This window comes from Hakea prostrata, chromosome 5, assembly GCF_041222555.1.
Source record: "Hakea prostrata isolate BN-2017 chromosome 5, UWA_Hpros_2, whole genome shotgun sequence".
Lineage (NCBI taxonomy): Eukaryota > Viridiplantae > Streptophyta > Magnoliopsida > Proteales > Proteaceae > Hakea > Hakea prostrata.
Window position 1 is genome coordinate 55,292,847 of NC_142604.1, and position 12,811 is coordinate 55,305,657.

Sequence of the window (12,811 nt, forward strand, 5' to 3'; positions counted from 1 at the left end):
TTTGTTGCAGGATCAACTGTCTTCTTTTATATTTCTCGTTTTCAGTACTGCATAATCTTACAGAGAATATTGAGTAAAATCTCACACATACAATAAAGATGGAGCGGAAACAAGAAGAAAAGGACAGATGCTTTGAAAAAAGCAACTCCCAATTTCTGGCGAGCACTGCTGGGCCTTGTCACGTTCCTCAAACAGAGAATTGCTTCAGCACTGAACAGCCAACAGTGAGGATAGAAACCAGTGTATGAGGTCGAAATCTTGACTACTGGTTTTGCCAGTTTTTTTTTTTTTTTTTTTTTTTTTTTTTGAACTATACCCAACTGTGACAAAAAAAAAAATTATATGAAACGAGTGGCTAATAGTTTCAATCATCACCCTACGCTTCTCACTGTTGTGCATTCATTGCGTAGCAGCATGAAGCATGACCTCCTCCAATAACCTTCTGAAATGATTGATGGTCTTACTATTTCTGAACATGGGTAGCATTCATTCTGATAAGGAAAGAATAAATAAACTTAAATCAGTCCGGTTTAAGCCCAGTCCGACCAGATCAGAATCAAACCAGTTCGGTTTAAGCCCAGTCCGACCAGATCGGAATCAAACCAGTTCGGTTTGAGCCTAGTCCGACCAGCTCGGATCACGTTAGACCGACCAAGTCAAGGTCGGTCGAATAAGTACAAAGGCTGAATAACAAGGTAAATCTGAATAAGATTCTAGCCAAAGAAACAGTATTCAGTCACGACTCAACTACTCATGTTTGAGTAGGACTCAATGACTAAGAGTTGGATCACAACCTAACTAAGGTTTGAGTCTCACTCAAACTCATACATAGAAAATCTATAAAAAGGTAAGGAAGCAAAAGAGAAAGGGACGACTGAATAGAACTATCACTATTCGAATTCTTATTGTTCATTACTTTCTTGTCTTCCTCAATTGGATTCCTAATTAGATCGTCGGAGGTGAAAACTCAACCTCCACGGTCGAGTTCATTTTTGCAGGTTCATCCGGCTGAAGGGACGAACAGGATTGTGCAGCAACACATTCTTATAATCATATGAAACACGTTGAAATTACTTTCATTTTATTTATGATTTAACTACACTATACAGTGGATCAGTTGGCTGATTTGCATACAAAAGCTCTATATCATCCTCTGTTTGTCTTGCTTCGGTCCAAGCTTACATTTCGGTGACCCATTGCGCTTGCACAAGTATGTAAAACAATAGATACAGCACACTGTTAGTATACCATTTTACCTGTCTAGCGACTTGCTTCGTGTTACCTATATATATCATTGATCGTGATAAATAAAGTTACTGAAACATTTTCATTATTCACATCAATTAATAGATCCTCAGGAAACATTAAATTTCAGTGCTACTTAAATAATGAACTATAAATGAAGATCATGTAACCAAATTTTTGTCTCTGCTTGTGTTGCCTCATCGAGATTCAACCATCTACATTGACAAGAATCATGAAATTCTTGATCCTTTAAACTAGGTGCAATATGATGCAAATACAGAGAAAGAGGATTTCATACAATGCAAAGTTGTAAAAGCCACAAGAGATCATGACTTATGAAAAGAAAAAATGCAAGAATGCTTTAGCCTCTGTTTTCCTCAAAGAAGACCAATATTGTTGCTCGGGCAACAGCTTTGTTTTAAATCCAGAGGAAGTAACCATATGGACCAGTGTAGGCAATGCGGCTCCATAGTTCCTGTAAAGGACAAGGAGATCCATACTATCTTTTTCACTTCCAGAAGGGATTCTAGGTTAACCTTGTGGTACTGTGCTGTCTTGTGATTTGTATGTATACCACAGAAAAAAGGGTTCTGATGTGCCATCTCTTGACTCTGTGTATGCTGTTTTCCCTTTGTTTTTCTTTTGGGTAGAGACTCTGGGCATGCTGTCATGTGTGTGTTGTGTGCATCTGTTCAAGCTTAATTTGTAATGTAGAAAATGTAAACCAAAGTAATTAAATTTATGGATACAGTTCCATTTTCATTCAAACAGTTCCAAATTGCTTGAAGGATGAACTGGGGAAAGTCAACTACGAAAAATGCACCAAGAATGGTAAAGAATCACCAGCATTTGAACTAAAGATCCACCTATTTTCACCTTAAATTCACAATAAATCAAAATGATCCACAGATATGATATTCTGCTAGTTCTCAGCAGTTAAATGCATCAGACACGAGCCCTTTACTACTCAAGAACATTATTAAACCAATCACCTGAAGGAAGCACACAAAACATCATAAGATAGAGCTTTTGAGTTGAATAAAGTCTATACATTCCAAATACAATGGCACTAGGATTACTGAATTTAGATACTAAGCAAAATGTTTTAAAATAAGTAGATAAAAATTGGTTGAAGCTGCAAAGTAACTCAGTTTGCATAAGGGCACTATGGTATCCCAAGCAAAGAGAATTCTAAAATACACACACACAGATCAAAATTGGCTCTAAAAGCTGTGAGGTAACTCAGTGGTTAATTTGTTATACCTAAAATATATCAGGTTCAAACAAGAAAACATCAAGAACCAAATTAAAATTTCAATTTTTAATATTTTCACATCAGCTTCCTTCCACAGTCTTCCTCAGATTTATATCCTAGTTCTGAGAGACCAATATTCCCTTCGTATAAATCCAACAGTTGAGGAACCTCCTCCTCGTACTTCTTCACAAACTTCTCCATGAAGGACTCTGTTTTCGTTGTCACTACACCTACTATACTCTGCTCTTGCTCCACCAAACCTTTCAATTGCAGAACTCGAAGAACTGAACACCTAGGGATAACTCTCTTTTCCAAGCTAAAACCGAGAATTTGTGGGCTCTTCATAATATCTGCTGGTTCCCAACCCATTTTGTTTACCAAGAAGTCCATCTGTCCCCTAATCTTCTTCACAGACAGCAACATACACCAGGGATACCTCCTAAAGGCTGAGACAGCATCATCTTCAGACAAACCCCAACTTCCAAAAGCTTCCAATTTCTGCTTCCATGTCGATTCATTCAAGGATGATAACCCAAGTAGAGCAATCACAAACAAATTACTTGAGACATCAAAACCCAATTGTTTAATTTCCGTAACCCGCTGTTTGAACCTAACATTTTTAGGTGTGATAATTTTGGGATAGAAGGTCAAAATTTTCAAGATACTAGACTGAGGCACTCCATTCTCTCTAAAAGTTGCAATGTTTCGAGCTATATTCTGCAAGTCACATTTGAGGAAACGGGTTTGACGTTTTAAAGCATAAACAACATTCTCCACAGTCCCAACTTGTCCCTTGAAGAAATTAAAAGCAGGGATGATTTGTTTCTCTAAGCTAGAGAACAAGACCCCTGGGTCTCTGGCGAGGATTCTGGCAAGGTCAGAGTTTTGAACACCAACGGAATTGAAGAACTCAAGTTTCGGTATAAGGGTTTCCGTTGGGTTGGCCAGGAGCAAAGCTGGGCACTTTCTGACGACTGTTGAAATCTGCGTTTCATTGAAACCATAATTTCTAAAGAGGGTAAGAATCGTGTCCGGTCGTGATGCCGATTCAAACCTTATTTTCTTGGATGCAGAGATCGCCGCTTCGGGTGAGAACCCACATGAGCTAATGAGGTAAGACACTGCAAAATTGTTCTGAATCTGATCTATGCAGCTTTGCGAGGAGATGAATCTGAGAAACAAAGGGTTTCGAAAACAACCCGATTGAGCCGTTGAAGCTTGCAGAGTCTTTCCGATCAGGAGAAGATTTAACATTCTGGGTTGATATAAATTACTTACAGCTTTGATTAGATCAACGGAGGGTCTATATAAATTACTTACAGCTTTGATTAGATCAACGGAGGGTCTTCAGCTGCTTCCGCTCCTTCTGTTCATCTTAGAAGCCAATGTACTATGTTCTGGTCAGGAGAATCCGAAGCCCTACTGCCCGTTACTCCACTAGGGGCATTTGATTTCTGTGAACGGAGGCAAGGACCGGAAGGTATACACGCGTGGTTCATCATATAGTATCGAATCGGTTAATGTTTGCCAAATCGAATCGGAACAGGACGTACTCAACCCCCAATTTTGACCTATCCAACCAGTTGTTTTCTATAACCACCGGGGTGGTGGTCTAGTGGTCTCAAGCTCACTCCAAGTGGTTTGGTAAACTTCATATTCTAGGTTCGAATTCCTCCTGTGTTTCTTGCATTGGACAGTTGTATACTTTTTAGCTTAGGCATGAGTCATACCGGCTTCTGTGGACTATACTAGGCCTCCGGTGGGGCTACGCCGACGGGGCCAGTGCTTGTGCTGGTAGTGCACAGGGCTAATGCTTGCATAGGTTGCACTCGATAAAAAGTCCGAACATTGCGTAGCAAGGGGCACTAGGTTGCCGCTACTGCATTCCCTTATATCATATTAAAATCACCATGGAATCGGGCTATATGTATTACTTTTGAAGAAAGAGAAAGTTGTAATTGATGATTCCCCATTTTAGATCCACGGTCTATCTATTGCATGAATGATTTCGGATGTTTTTATCAGAGCCTTGAGTGTTATCTTTTTATTTTTTTTATGTATTTCTGCATATATAATGAATGAAGTTTGTCCTCTAATAAAATATATATATATATAAATAATATAATATATATATATATATATATATATATATATATATATATATATATATATATATATATATATATATATATATATATATATATATATATATATATCTTGGTTGATTTTATCATGTTCATATCGTATCTGGTAGATTCCATCTATTCTGTTAGAATAAAGTTCTGAGCAGCTTAAATTTCTGATTCCAGTTTTGGTTAAACTGTTACCAATTCCAGCCATTGAGAAAAAAAAGGTTACTTGAGCATAGCCCAAGAAGCAGAAAATCCTGATCCTGTTACAAATAAACCAGGCTGACCAATCTGTAACATTACACAAAAAGGGCAACAGGTCATAGACCCATGAAAAGCCTGAATTTTGAGCATCTTTTTTCCTTTGGATGGCAAAAAGATACACACTGGATTTTGGAAGAAGTAATCCACTTTTCTCCACAGGGACAGTTCTTTCCCATTGTGATGATTTAACAGGACTTCTTGAAGAAAGTAACAAAGAAGATTCAGGCGCATAGATCCATGTTCTGGGAAAGGTAATGTGATTCAACTGAGTATTAAACAAAGAACTCCCTACTTCAATGGTTTTTTTTGTGGTGTATGTGTGTTGCAGGATGTACTATCTTTAATTCATTTTTCCCTTCTTTTTGGTCGTATAATATAATGGAGCAGAAACAAAAGGACAAGAACAGATGCTTTTGAAGAACGCAACTCTCAATTTTTATCAGACAAGCACTTAAATCCAAAACTAAATCAAAGACAATTACAAGAAAGTCATAGTTCCTATAGTAGATAAACCCAACCTTCTCTGTTCCTCTTTTCCTATTGTACTATCTTCTTTTATCTACCCTCTTAAATAACTTGCATTTCTTTTTTGGTTCATGATTTTGTCACATGGTGGTGTCTCTCTATCTTTCACACACAAAAAAGCAAGTCAAGGGTAGTGGTTATTGCAGGGGAAGCAACCACAGGAGGTGTGGCTTGAGTAATATGATTTTTGTTGGCTCATCTTTTCTACTTGTTCTGTGGCCTTTTGGACTTGCTGTGAGTGCCTTAGTTGGGCTTGTGCTCTCCATTCTTCAGCCTTTCTGTGGACCATAGCCATCCTTTTCATCAGCTTCTCTTCTAGATTTGATCTCATCTTTTGTATTTTCACCTGGAGATACATAATCACCTTTCCTTAGAAGAGACAAATATTTAGAAGATAAGATCAAAAGGGCAGGCGCAAATCAAAAGGTAGAAATGATGAGCCATGATATTCTTGCTCTTTTCTTTATGTAACAGGAGTACTAGAGAGGTGTCTTCTGGGTTGAAAATTGAAAGTTGAAAGCCTGATACCCTCAAAAGGCTCCACTCTCCAGGTTTAACTGGAAAAAGGACAAGCAAGGAGAGTGGGGGGAAAAAAGAAATAGAAGTGGTAAGCAGGTTGGGGGCTCGAGGAGGAAACAAGAAAAAAAAACCAACAAGGCTTTTCAGCAAGCCAACAACAGAAAGAGAATATAGAAGTCCATGAAAGATGGATAAGCTTGAAGTTTTATATGAGAGCACTCTGTTCAACTGGTATGTAAACTGGAAAGATCATAAGAAAAAGCATCACACTTCAGCAGTGCCCTTCCTGTTCACCAAATTTTAAAAAATCTTCAGAACAACTTAAAAGTTTTCAATGTGAGAATAGTAGAATGCCATCCATGGAACCATCCGCAATGGGATTAAGACTTTAACAGCAAATCAAATAATTTTTCAAATTTACAATTTCTGTTGTTTTATGCCTATGTTAAGGGGGGAAAAGTTTGTATAGCATTTAGTATATTGATGAATAGAAAAATGAAAGACAAGTACCTCAAGCTTTTTTGATTGAGCTTCTGCTTTTGCATTTTGAAGGTTTACCCATGCCTTTATCTTGGCTTCTTCTCTCTGGTACCTGCACAAACACATCATAAACCATATTTCAATTCAACTGAAGCAAAGAAAAATAGGATTTTTCATAGCAGAAACAACCAAATTCTTCCAAAACTCAAACCCCATTAATTCATTTACCTGAGACAGCTCTTAGTTTTCTCTTCTTCTTCCCATGCAGAAGCTCTAGAGTCCGCAATGCTCTTAGGGCACCCACTGTCCATCTCAAAATGTCTCAAGCTTTTTGATACTTCCTTTTCCTCCTCTTCCCTGGAGCTCCAAGTTGACACAACTGAATCAAACTGTGTCCCGAGCTCAAGCTTTGCAAAATGGCACTCCTGCAGCTCAGTAATATCAATGGTTCTGGCATCTGAAGCCACCAAGGGACCCGACCTGTTAGCAGGAGTGTTGTGCCTTGCTGGTGAGGGACTCTTGATGGGTGTATGGCATCTTGAAGTAGTGGAGCTTCCAAGAGGAGTCATCTCAGTCCCAATGTCTCTGTGTTGAACCTCAGGAACCACTTCAGTGGCAGCATCCTTCATAGACTCACTAACCGAATTTCTGAATAGAAACCCTTCTTTCATTGCTTCAGAGCATCTAAAACTGGGGAAGATTTGTTCTACATCATCTGTAAACTTATCTGTAGGGTAGAAATCCACATGGGTGTTCAAGAAAAGATTCTCAAACAGATTTAGCATACCAAGAAATAAGAAAAGTCTTACCTTTGAGAATTAAGCCTGCAGAGGCACCATTGAAAGCCGAGTTCGGATGATCCACAGGTGAGCAACCAAGAAAGTTTGAAGTTGCTCTTGAGAGTTTCTCCTCAGAGACTCTGGCCTTCTCTGAATAAACCTCTGTTTTCTGATGGAAAACCACATTTTGCTTAGCGAAGCTTGAAGCTTCAGGAGGTTTCATGGCGTGGGCAGGTGAATCATGACAAGAACTGCTGATAAGCCATTTCTCTGCATCATCCCATTTTGAAGGGAAGCTCTTTCTAGGTAGATTTCCAGAACTGAAACTGAATACAGGCCTACCAGGAGTTGGAGGAGCTTCTAGTCTCTTCTGTGCTACTGAACTCGTCGCCTCTATCCTCCTCTGAGCAGAAGTCTCAAAAACACTTCTGCTTTCCCCTTCGCCGTTGCCCATTGCAAATGCCTTCACAAATTCAGAGGTTTCTCTGAGATTAAGCTTGCAAAGTGGATCAGGGAAAGTATCCTCAAATGGGTTCTCGATATTTCTGTTGCAGAAGCTTACATTTCCCTCCGGTGCCGACCCCTGAAGCACAATAGCCCAAAAACAGAAAGCAGAGATGAGCAAAAGATCAGAACAGATAAAATATTAAAAACAAAAAGAGCACAACAAAGTCAGGATTTTAACCTTGTTATACGAAAATAGAGATGAAGCTTGCAAGTATTTGGGGCTCTTGAGATCCATTACAGTGAGGTTAGATGGGATCACTGATTTGGGAATGCAAGAATCTCTTGTTTCCTCGACCAGTTTACCAACTTTAATCATTTTGAAATCATACGGCTCTTTTATCTCTCTAAGGAAGATTCATTGACATTAAGAACTAACCCAAAGAAAAATGTGTAAAACAACCTTCGGAAATCAACTCTCTTTCAAGTTTCAAGCCGGAGAGAAGGAGAAGACAGTGATGGTGAAGGGAAAGATGTCCTCCTCGTGAATAGATGTGAGGAAACCTAGGGAGGGAAAGTCACATTGCTCAGGTCAGTAGACTCAGAACTGCAGAGAACCCAAAAAGCATGAGAAGTGCAGGAACCCAAAAATAAAAAAGTGAAAACAATCTCTGGAATTTGAATTCTTGGGAAGCTTCTCGTTTGTTTGATTCTTGTTCTGAACCAGTCTACAGTCCCACAAGGGTCCCTCACACTCACAGGGGAAGCCTACACAGCCAAAACCCCAGTGGTTTCCTGTCCTCTAGCTTTGATGCACGATTTCCACTGTTAGAATATATGATTACTTACTTTGATCCTCCAAATTATAATCAGATTAAGTTGAAACTTGAAAGCAATGGTGCTAGAATCAATGATACCCATGATAAATAATAATTAATAGAAGTACAGAATAAGCAAACAAACAAGAAAATCAGCAGTGGAGATCTGTCGGGTTTAGCTTGGGATACTAAAAATAATAGAATGAAGATAAGGTTGGTGTGTTTGCATGATGGGTGAAGATTGTGTCTTTGACTCCACAGGAAGTGTTAAATGTCTCCTGTTTCTTGATACTCATTGGCAATTTGCCTACCACTCTATCAACCCCTAGGATACATGATGGTGAATTAAGAGCATCAACTGTGTTTTGTGGGCAAAGGACTCATTTTTATGAGCCTAGTAGAGCCCCACACTATGATCACATTCCCAACTTTTACCAGCAAGTTGGCATGTTTTGCGTCCCATGGTTCTAATAAATGTGTTGTGTTTGATTTTGATACTTGTCTAATTCAGTTATCTCTTGTAGCTCTATTTGTTTAGGTTTCACATTTATAATTGAAATTTTTCACCTCAAAAAATTTTATATTTACATAATACAATTTTACCTGAAAATTGCAAAACTGCATAATAATTAGTAGTAGACCATTTTCTCCTGAATTTTTTTTATTTTGATTTTATGACTGTTTCTGTAGTATTTAACCGAATTGACATAAGCCATGGCAACGATTACTCGATATTTTGTGTGGAACTTTTACATTCATTGTATGATAGAATGAATACATACGGTAACATTTGAGCTAAAAAGTTACAAAAGGTAACAATTCGACAAATGTCAGTCAAAGACATTCACCAAAAAAACTATAACCTAAATCATAGAACAAAATTTGGTTGAAACTTGCAAAATTTCGATCAAAATTTTTCATTTTGGAAACCTCGAAACGAAAAACTAGGAGACCAAAAAATTTTAAGTTTCGATTGAAACCGTCAAAATTTGTCGAAACTAAGTTCAACCCAGCTGGACTAGCTGGTTTATAAGGAAAAAAATTGAAAATTTTGTGGAAAACATGGAAAATTTCGTGAAAACCTTGGGACTTTTTCCTACAAGTTTCTTAGTTTTCCCAAATTTTCAATTTTTTTTCTTTCATGTTTTCCCAAATACCGCTACAAATACCTCCTCCATTAGGACTTCCCTATTCAAATTGTGTATTCCCTCAGACTGATTATGTTAGGCATGTTGATGACGAGAGTTATAAAGTTACAATTGTCAATTACTTTGGCAATCATAGGCATAAAATGTCATCGGACATCTATGTTTGTTGGTTGGAGAAAAGGATGTTACATGCATAATACTACTCAGTTCATAGGATGGATCCATCGAGACACTTCTCTAATCATTGAGTTGTACTTTTCTTTTATTGTCAGTCATTTTATATTTGATGTTTTGAAGTTATAATATATATTGAATGTTATTTACTTCAATAGTTAAAGTTTATAGTGTACTTCTTGAAAAATTCTATATTGAATGACATAACTACATTGATTTTTTTAGCAAAATACAATTAATGTATTATTTATACTCTAATTAGCTTAAATGTAGAGTCTCATCCTAAAATACTCCATAAAACCTATCGAGACTTGCACAAAAAAATCTTAAGTTTCTTTGAAATATCTTAGTTTCCCACCTAAGTTTTTCCATTTTCATTTGGTTGAAACATGAGTTTCTCTCGAATTTTTTTCTATGACCTAAATAAAGAATCTGCTAGTTCACTAGTAGATGTACGAACATAAGAAAAAGAACAATGATCAAGTAGCTATTTAAGCCTCGAGATATCATTTAAAATAACCAACACTTTAGCTGAAAGGGGAGTTTCTAATCGAAATAGATTAATTGGATTACTCGATATGGATACCATTATCTCAAACCATGCTCATAGTAATTGAATCTGAACTTCTATAGCTGCTAGCTAGGATGGGCCAGACTTAAGAAGCCCTCCTAGGCAAAGGCTATGTTTCAGAGCCCCAATGAAGGGTATTCAGTTTGAGCCACATTTAGTTTGGTCCACCATGGACCATATACCTTAAACTTATATAGGTATAACCTTAAGATTGGATGAAAAGGATGGGACAAGTTAAAACCAATCTAGAGTTTAGACTCTAAAGAGACTCTAAATCAATATGGTCCTTCTACTAGCCAAAATGCATTACAGGGTTTGTGCATCAACATCACCCAATGTCTTATTGTCCATGTGTTCCATAGCAGATAGCTCTTCAATGTCATAGGGTTGTTCAGGTTCTATTTTCCTTTGTTAATTATGAAACAGGCCTTTTGAAGTGTGGCTGTTTTGCAACAGTGGGGAAAGATTGTACCTTTTTCTATACAGAATAGTACTTTCTTACAAAGCTGAAATTTTTTCACATGGAAACTTAGTCCCTAAAGATGTATGCACCACCTAATCTACCACATGTTATGTACTGAGACAATGACTCACACTGCATTCATTTGCAAAGGTGGGGTGGGAAAAAAAATATATGGGTCCCATGTATAGTGGGGTGAGGAAGAAGGAGAGAAAATAAAGAAATTTTGTAAAAAAATGTTAATTGTGGGTCCCACTTTTTATTTTTTTCACACTTTTTTCACAAAATTCCACAATATTTTGTGAGGTTTTGAAAAAATTTGGGATGAGAAAGTTGACTTGTCACCTCACTTCAAGGAAAATTGTCTTTAACTTTCCCACCCCAAACAATCAAACAAATTACACTTTAGGATTAAAAAGAAAAAGTAGAAAAAAAAATTATTTTTTTCAAGAATTTTCCCACCCCACCTTTATTCTAGCAAACAACAGCAGCATCAATGTTTACCCACCAAAAAAAAGAGCCTATGACCCAATAACAATAAAGGGTAGGAAAACCTAGGTTCACATTGTAAGTATATTTGTGTCAATGTACATGGGATTTGTAGTTTTGTTGTGTCCTATTTTCTATTTGTTTTAGTTTATACAATCACCTTCTCAAATCTCAGTCTATAATTAAAATTGGACCCATGTAGTCTTCTCCCAGACTCATCAGATATACTGTAGATGTGTTAAAGTTTCTTAGGGCGTTGGCGAGCAAAGATTCAAACGGATGAAACAGACCAAACAGGAGCCAAATAAAGTAGGGGGGGAAGCCGGGCACCAAAAAATATTGACGCGGATTTTGTGAATGGCGGGAGCTTTCAAATCGGATCACCCCTCCCAATCACGTTTTAGTGAAAGTAGAATCCATAGAATTCGATCTTTTCCCAGACGGTCTCAGATCATAATCCAAGATTTGAAATCTCTAAATTTATGTAACCAAACAGGCCCTAAAAAAGTAATAAGAAATAGGAAAAAAACTTCACTGCTTTGCTTCCTAATGCAGGATCCCTCTTAATGGTTGATTTGATGAAAGAGGTTGGTTCATCATATGTATTTAAATTTGGCAATGGGTTATTTACCAAAAAAATAAATAAATTGGCAATGGATTATACTATTATTGTTGCAAGGTAAATGAGATGAGGATAATCATTTTCTTTGCATTATTGTTTCATTAATTAATTTATATTGCGTCATGGGAGAATTGATTGTTGTATAAATGCAAGTTTCCTTTTAGTCCCAAGGAGATTCGAATGATGAGATGAGGAGGATGTTGAGTGAAGACCTTAGATCCCCTTCTTCTTGGATGTATCCTCCTGTGGGATTTGAGAAAATTAACGTTGATGCATCGTTCAATGATAGAGGTGGTGGGCTAGGTATTGTTTGTAGAGATTTGGATGGTAAACCCATTAAAGGTCCGGCAATTCTAGCCTGTTTCGACTCGATTCTTATGGGAGAAGCATTGGCACTGAGAGAGGGAATCCTAATGGCCCTGGAGGAAGACTTTAAAAATGTCATGGTGAAATCAAATTCTACGAAAGAGATCAATTTTGTGAACAAGTTGGAGCTGATTCTAGTTGACATTTAGAATTTTCCTTCCATCATGTTAAAAGAGAATGTAATGCAGTAGCTAACTCCCTTCCTTGTAAGGTTGCGTCCATAGCGTGCTAAACTCTTTGGCCTATTTTGAATCCTTGGTTTCCAAATCTTTGTAATGTTGATGGCTTGCATGGGTCACGCGTTAATAAATCGATCATCTTCTAAAAAAAATAAGTGTTTGCAAACAAGGGGTGTAAAATTAATTTGCCTTCAAAAGTAAAATGAATTTTTGTAATTATTTACGAGTACAAGATGTTACATCGACAGAAGGATTCAAATTCTATGCCAGGTGGTTACACTTACACAGGTTACACTATTTCTTCTTCCTTAGAATTTCGGTTTTACTTTTCTCTTTGCATGTCG

The 12,811-nt window shown here is 37.4% G+C and overlaps 2 protein-coding genes across 2 annotated transcripts; both read right to left on the bottom strand.

Annotated features, from left to right (window-relative positions):
- Window positions 1-2,300: 2,300 nt before the first annotated feature.
- Window positions 2,301-3,821, bottom strand: LOC149016652 (uncharacterized). The gene has a single exon (XM_089154726.1). The coding sequence runs from the start codon at window positions 3,752-3,754 to the stop codon at window positions 2,576-2,578; it is 1,179 nt and encodes a 392-aa protein (XP_089010852.1). The 5' UTR covers window positions 3,755-3,821; the 3' UTR covers window positions 2,301-2,575.
- Window positions 3,822-5,121: 1,300 nt separating this feature from the next.
- Window positions 5,122-8,415, bottom strand: LOC149016653 (Remorin family protein). The gene is made up of 5 exons (XM_089155934.1): window positions 7,882-8,415; window positions 7,227-7,779; window positions 6,646-7,144; window positions 6,448-6,529; window positions 5,122-5,764 (listed from the first exon to the last, which is right to left on the bottom strand). The coding sequence occupies exons 1-5, from the start codon at window positions 8,017-8,019 to the stop codon at window positions 5,543-5,545; spliced, it is 1,494 nt and encodes a 497-aa protein (XP_089012060.1). The 5' UTR covers window positions 8,020-8,415; the 3' UTR covers window positions 5,122-5,542.
- Window positions 8,416-12,811: the final 4,396 nt, after the last annotated feature.

What these genes read in the sequence shown, in the direction of transcription:
- LOC149016652 (XM_089154726.1), bottom strand. Translation starts at nt 3,754, where the DNA reads ATGTTAAATCTTCTCCTGATCGGAAAGACTCTGCAAGCTTCAACGGCT.
- LOC149016653 (XM_089155934.1), bottom strand. Translation starts at nt 8,019, where the DNA reads ATGATTAAAGTTGGTAAACTGGTCGAGGAAACAAGAGATTCTTGCATT. An exon ending in CTCTATTTTCGTATAACAAG is followed by an intron (nt 7,780 to 7,881) that starts GTTAAAATCCTG and finishes ATTGTGCTTCAG; the next exon opens with GGGTCGGCACCGGAGGGAAA. An exon ending in CTCAATCAAAAAAGCTTGAG is followed by an intron (nt 5,765 to 6,447) that starts GTACTTGTCTTT and finishes ATGTATCTCCAG; the next exon opens with GTGAAAATACAAAAGATGAG.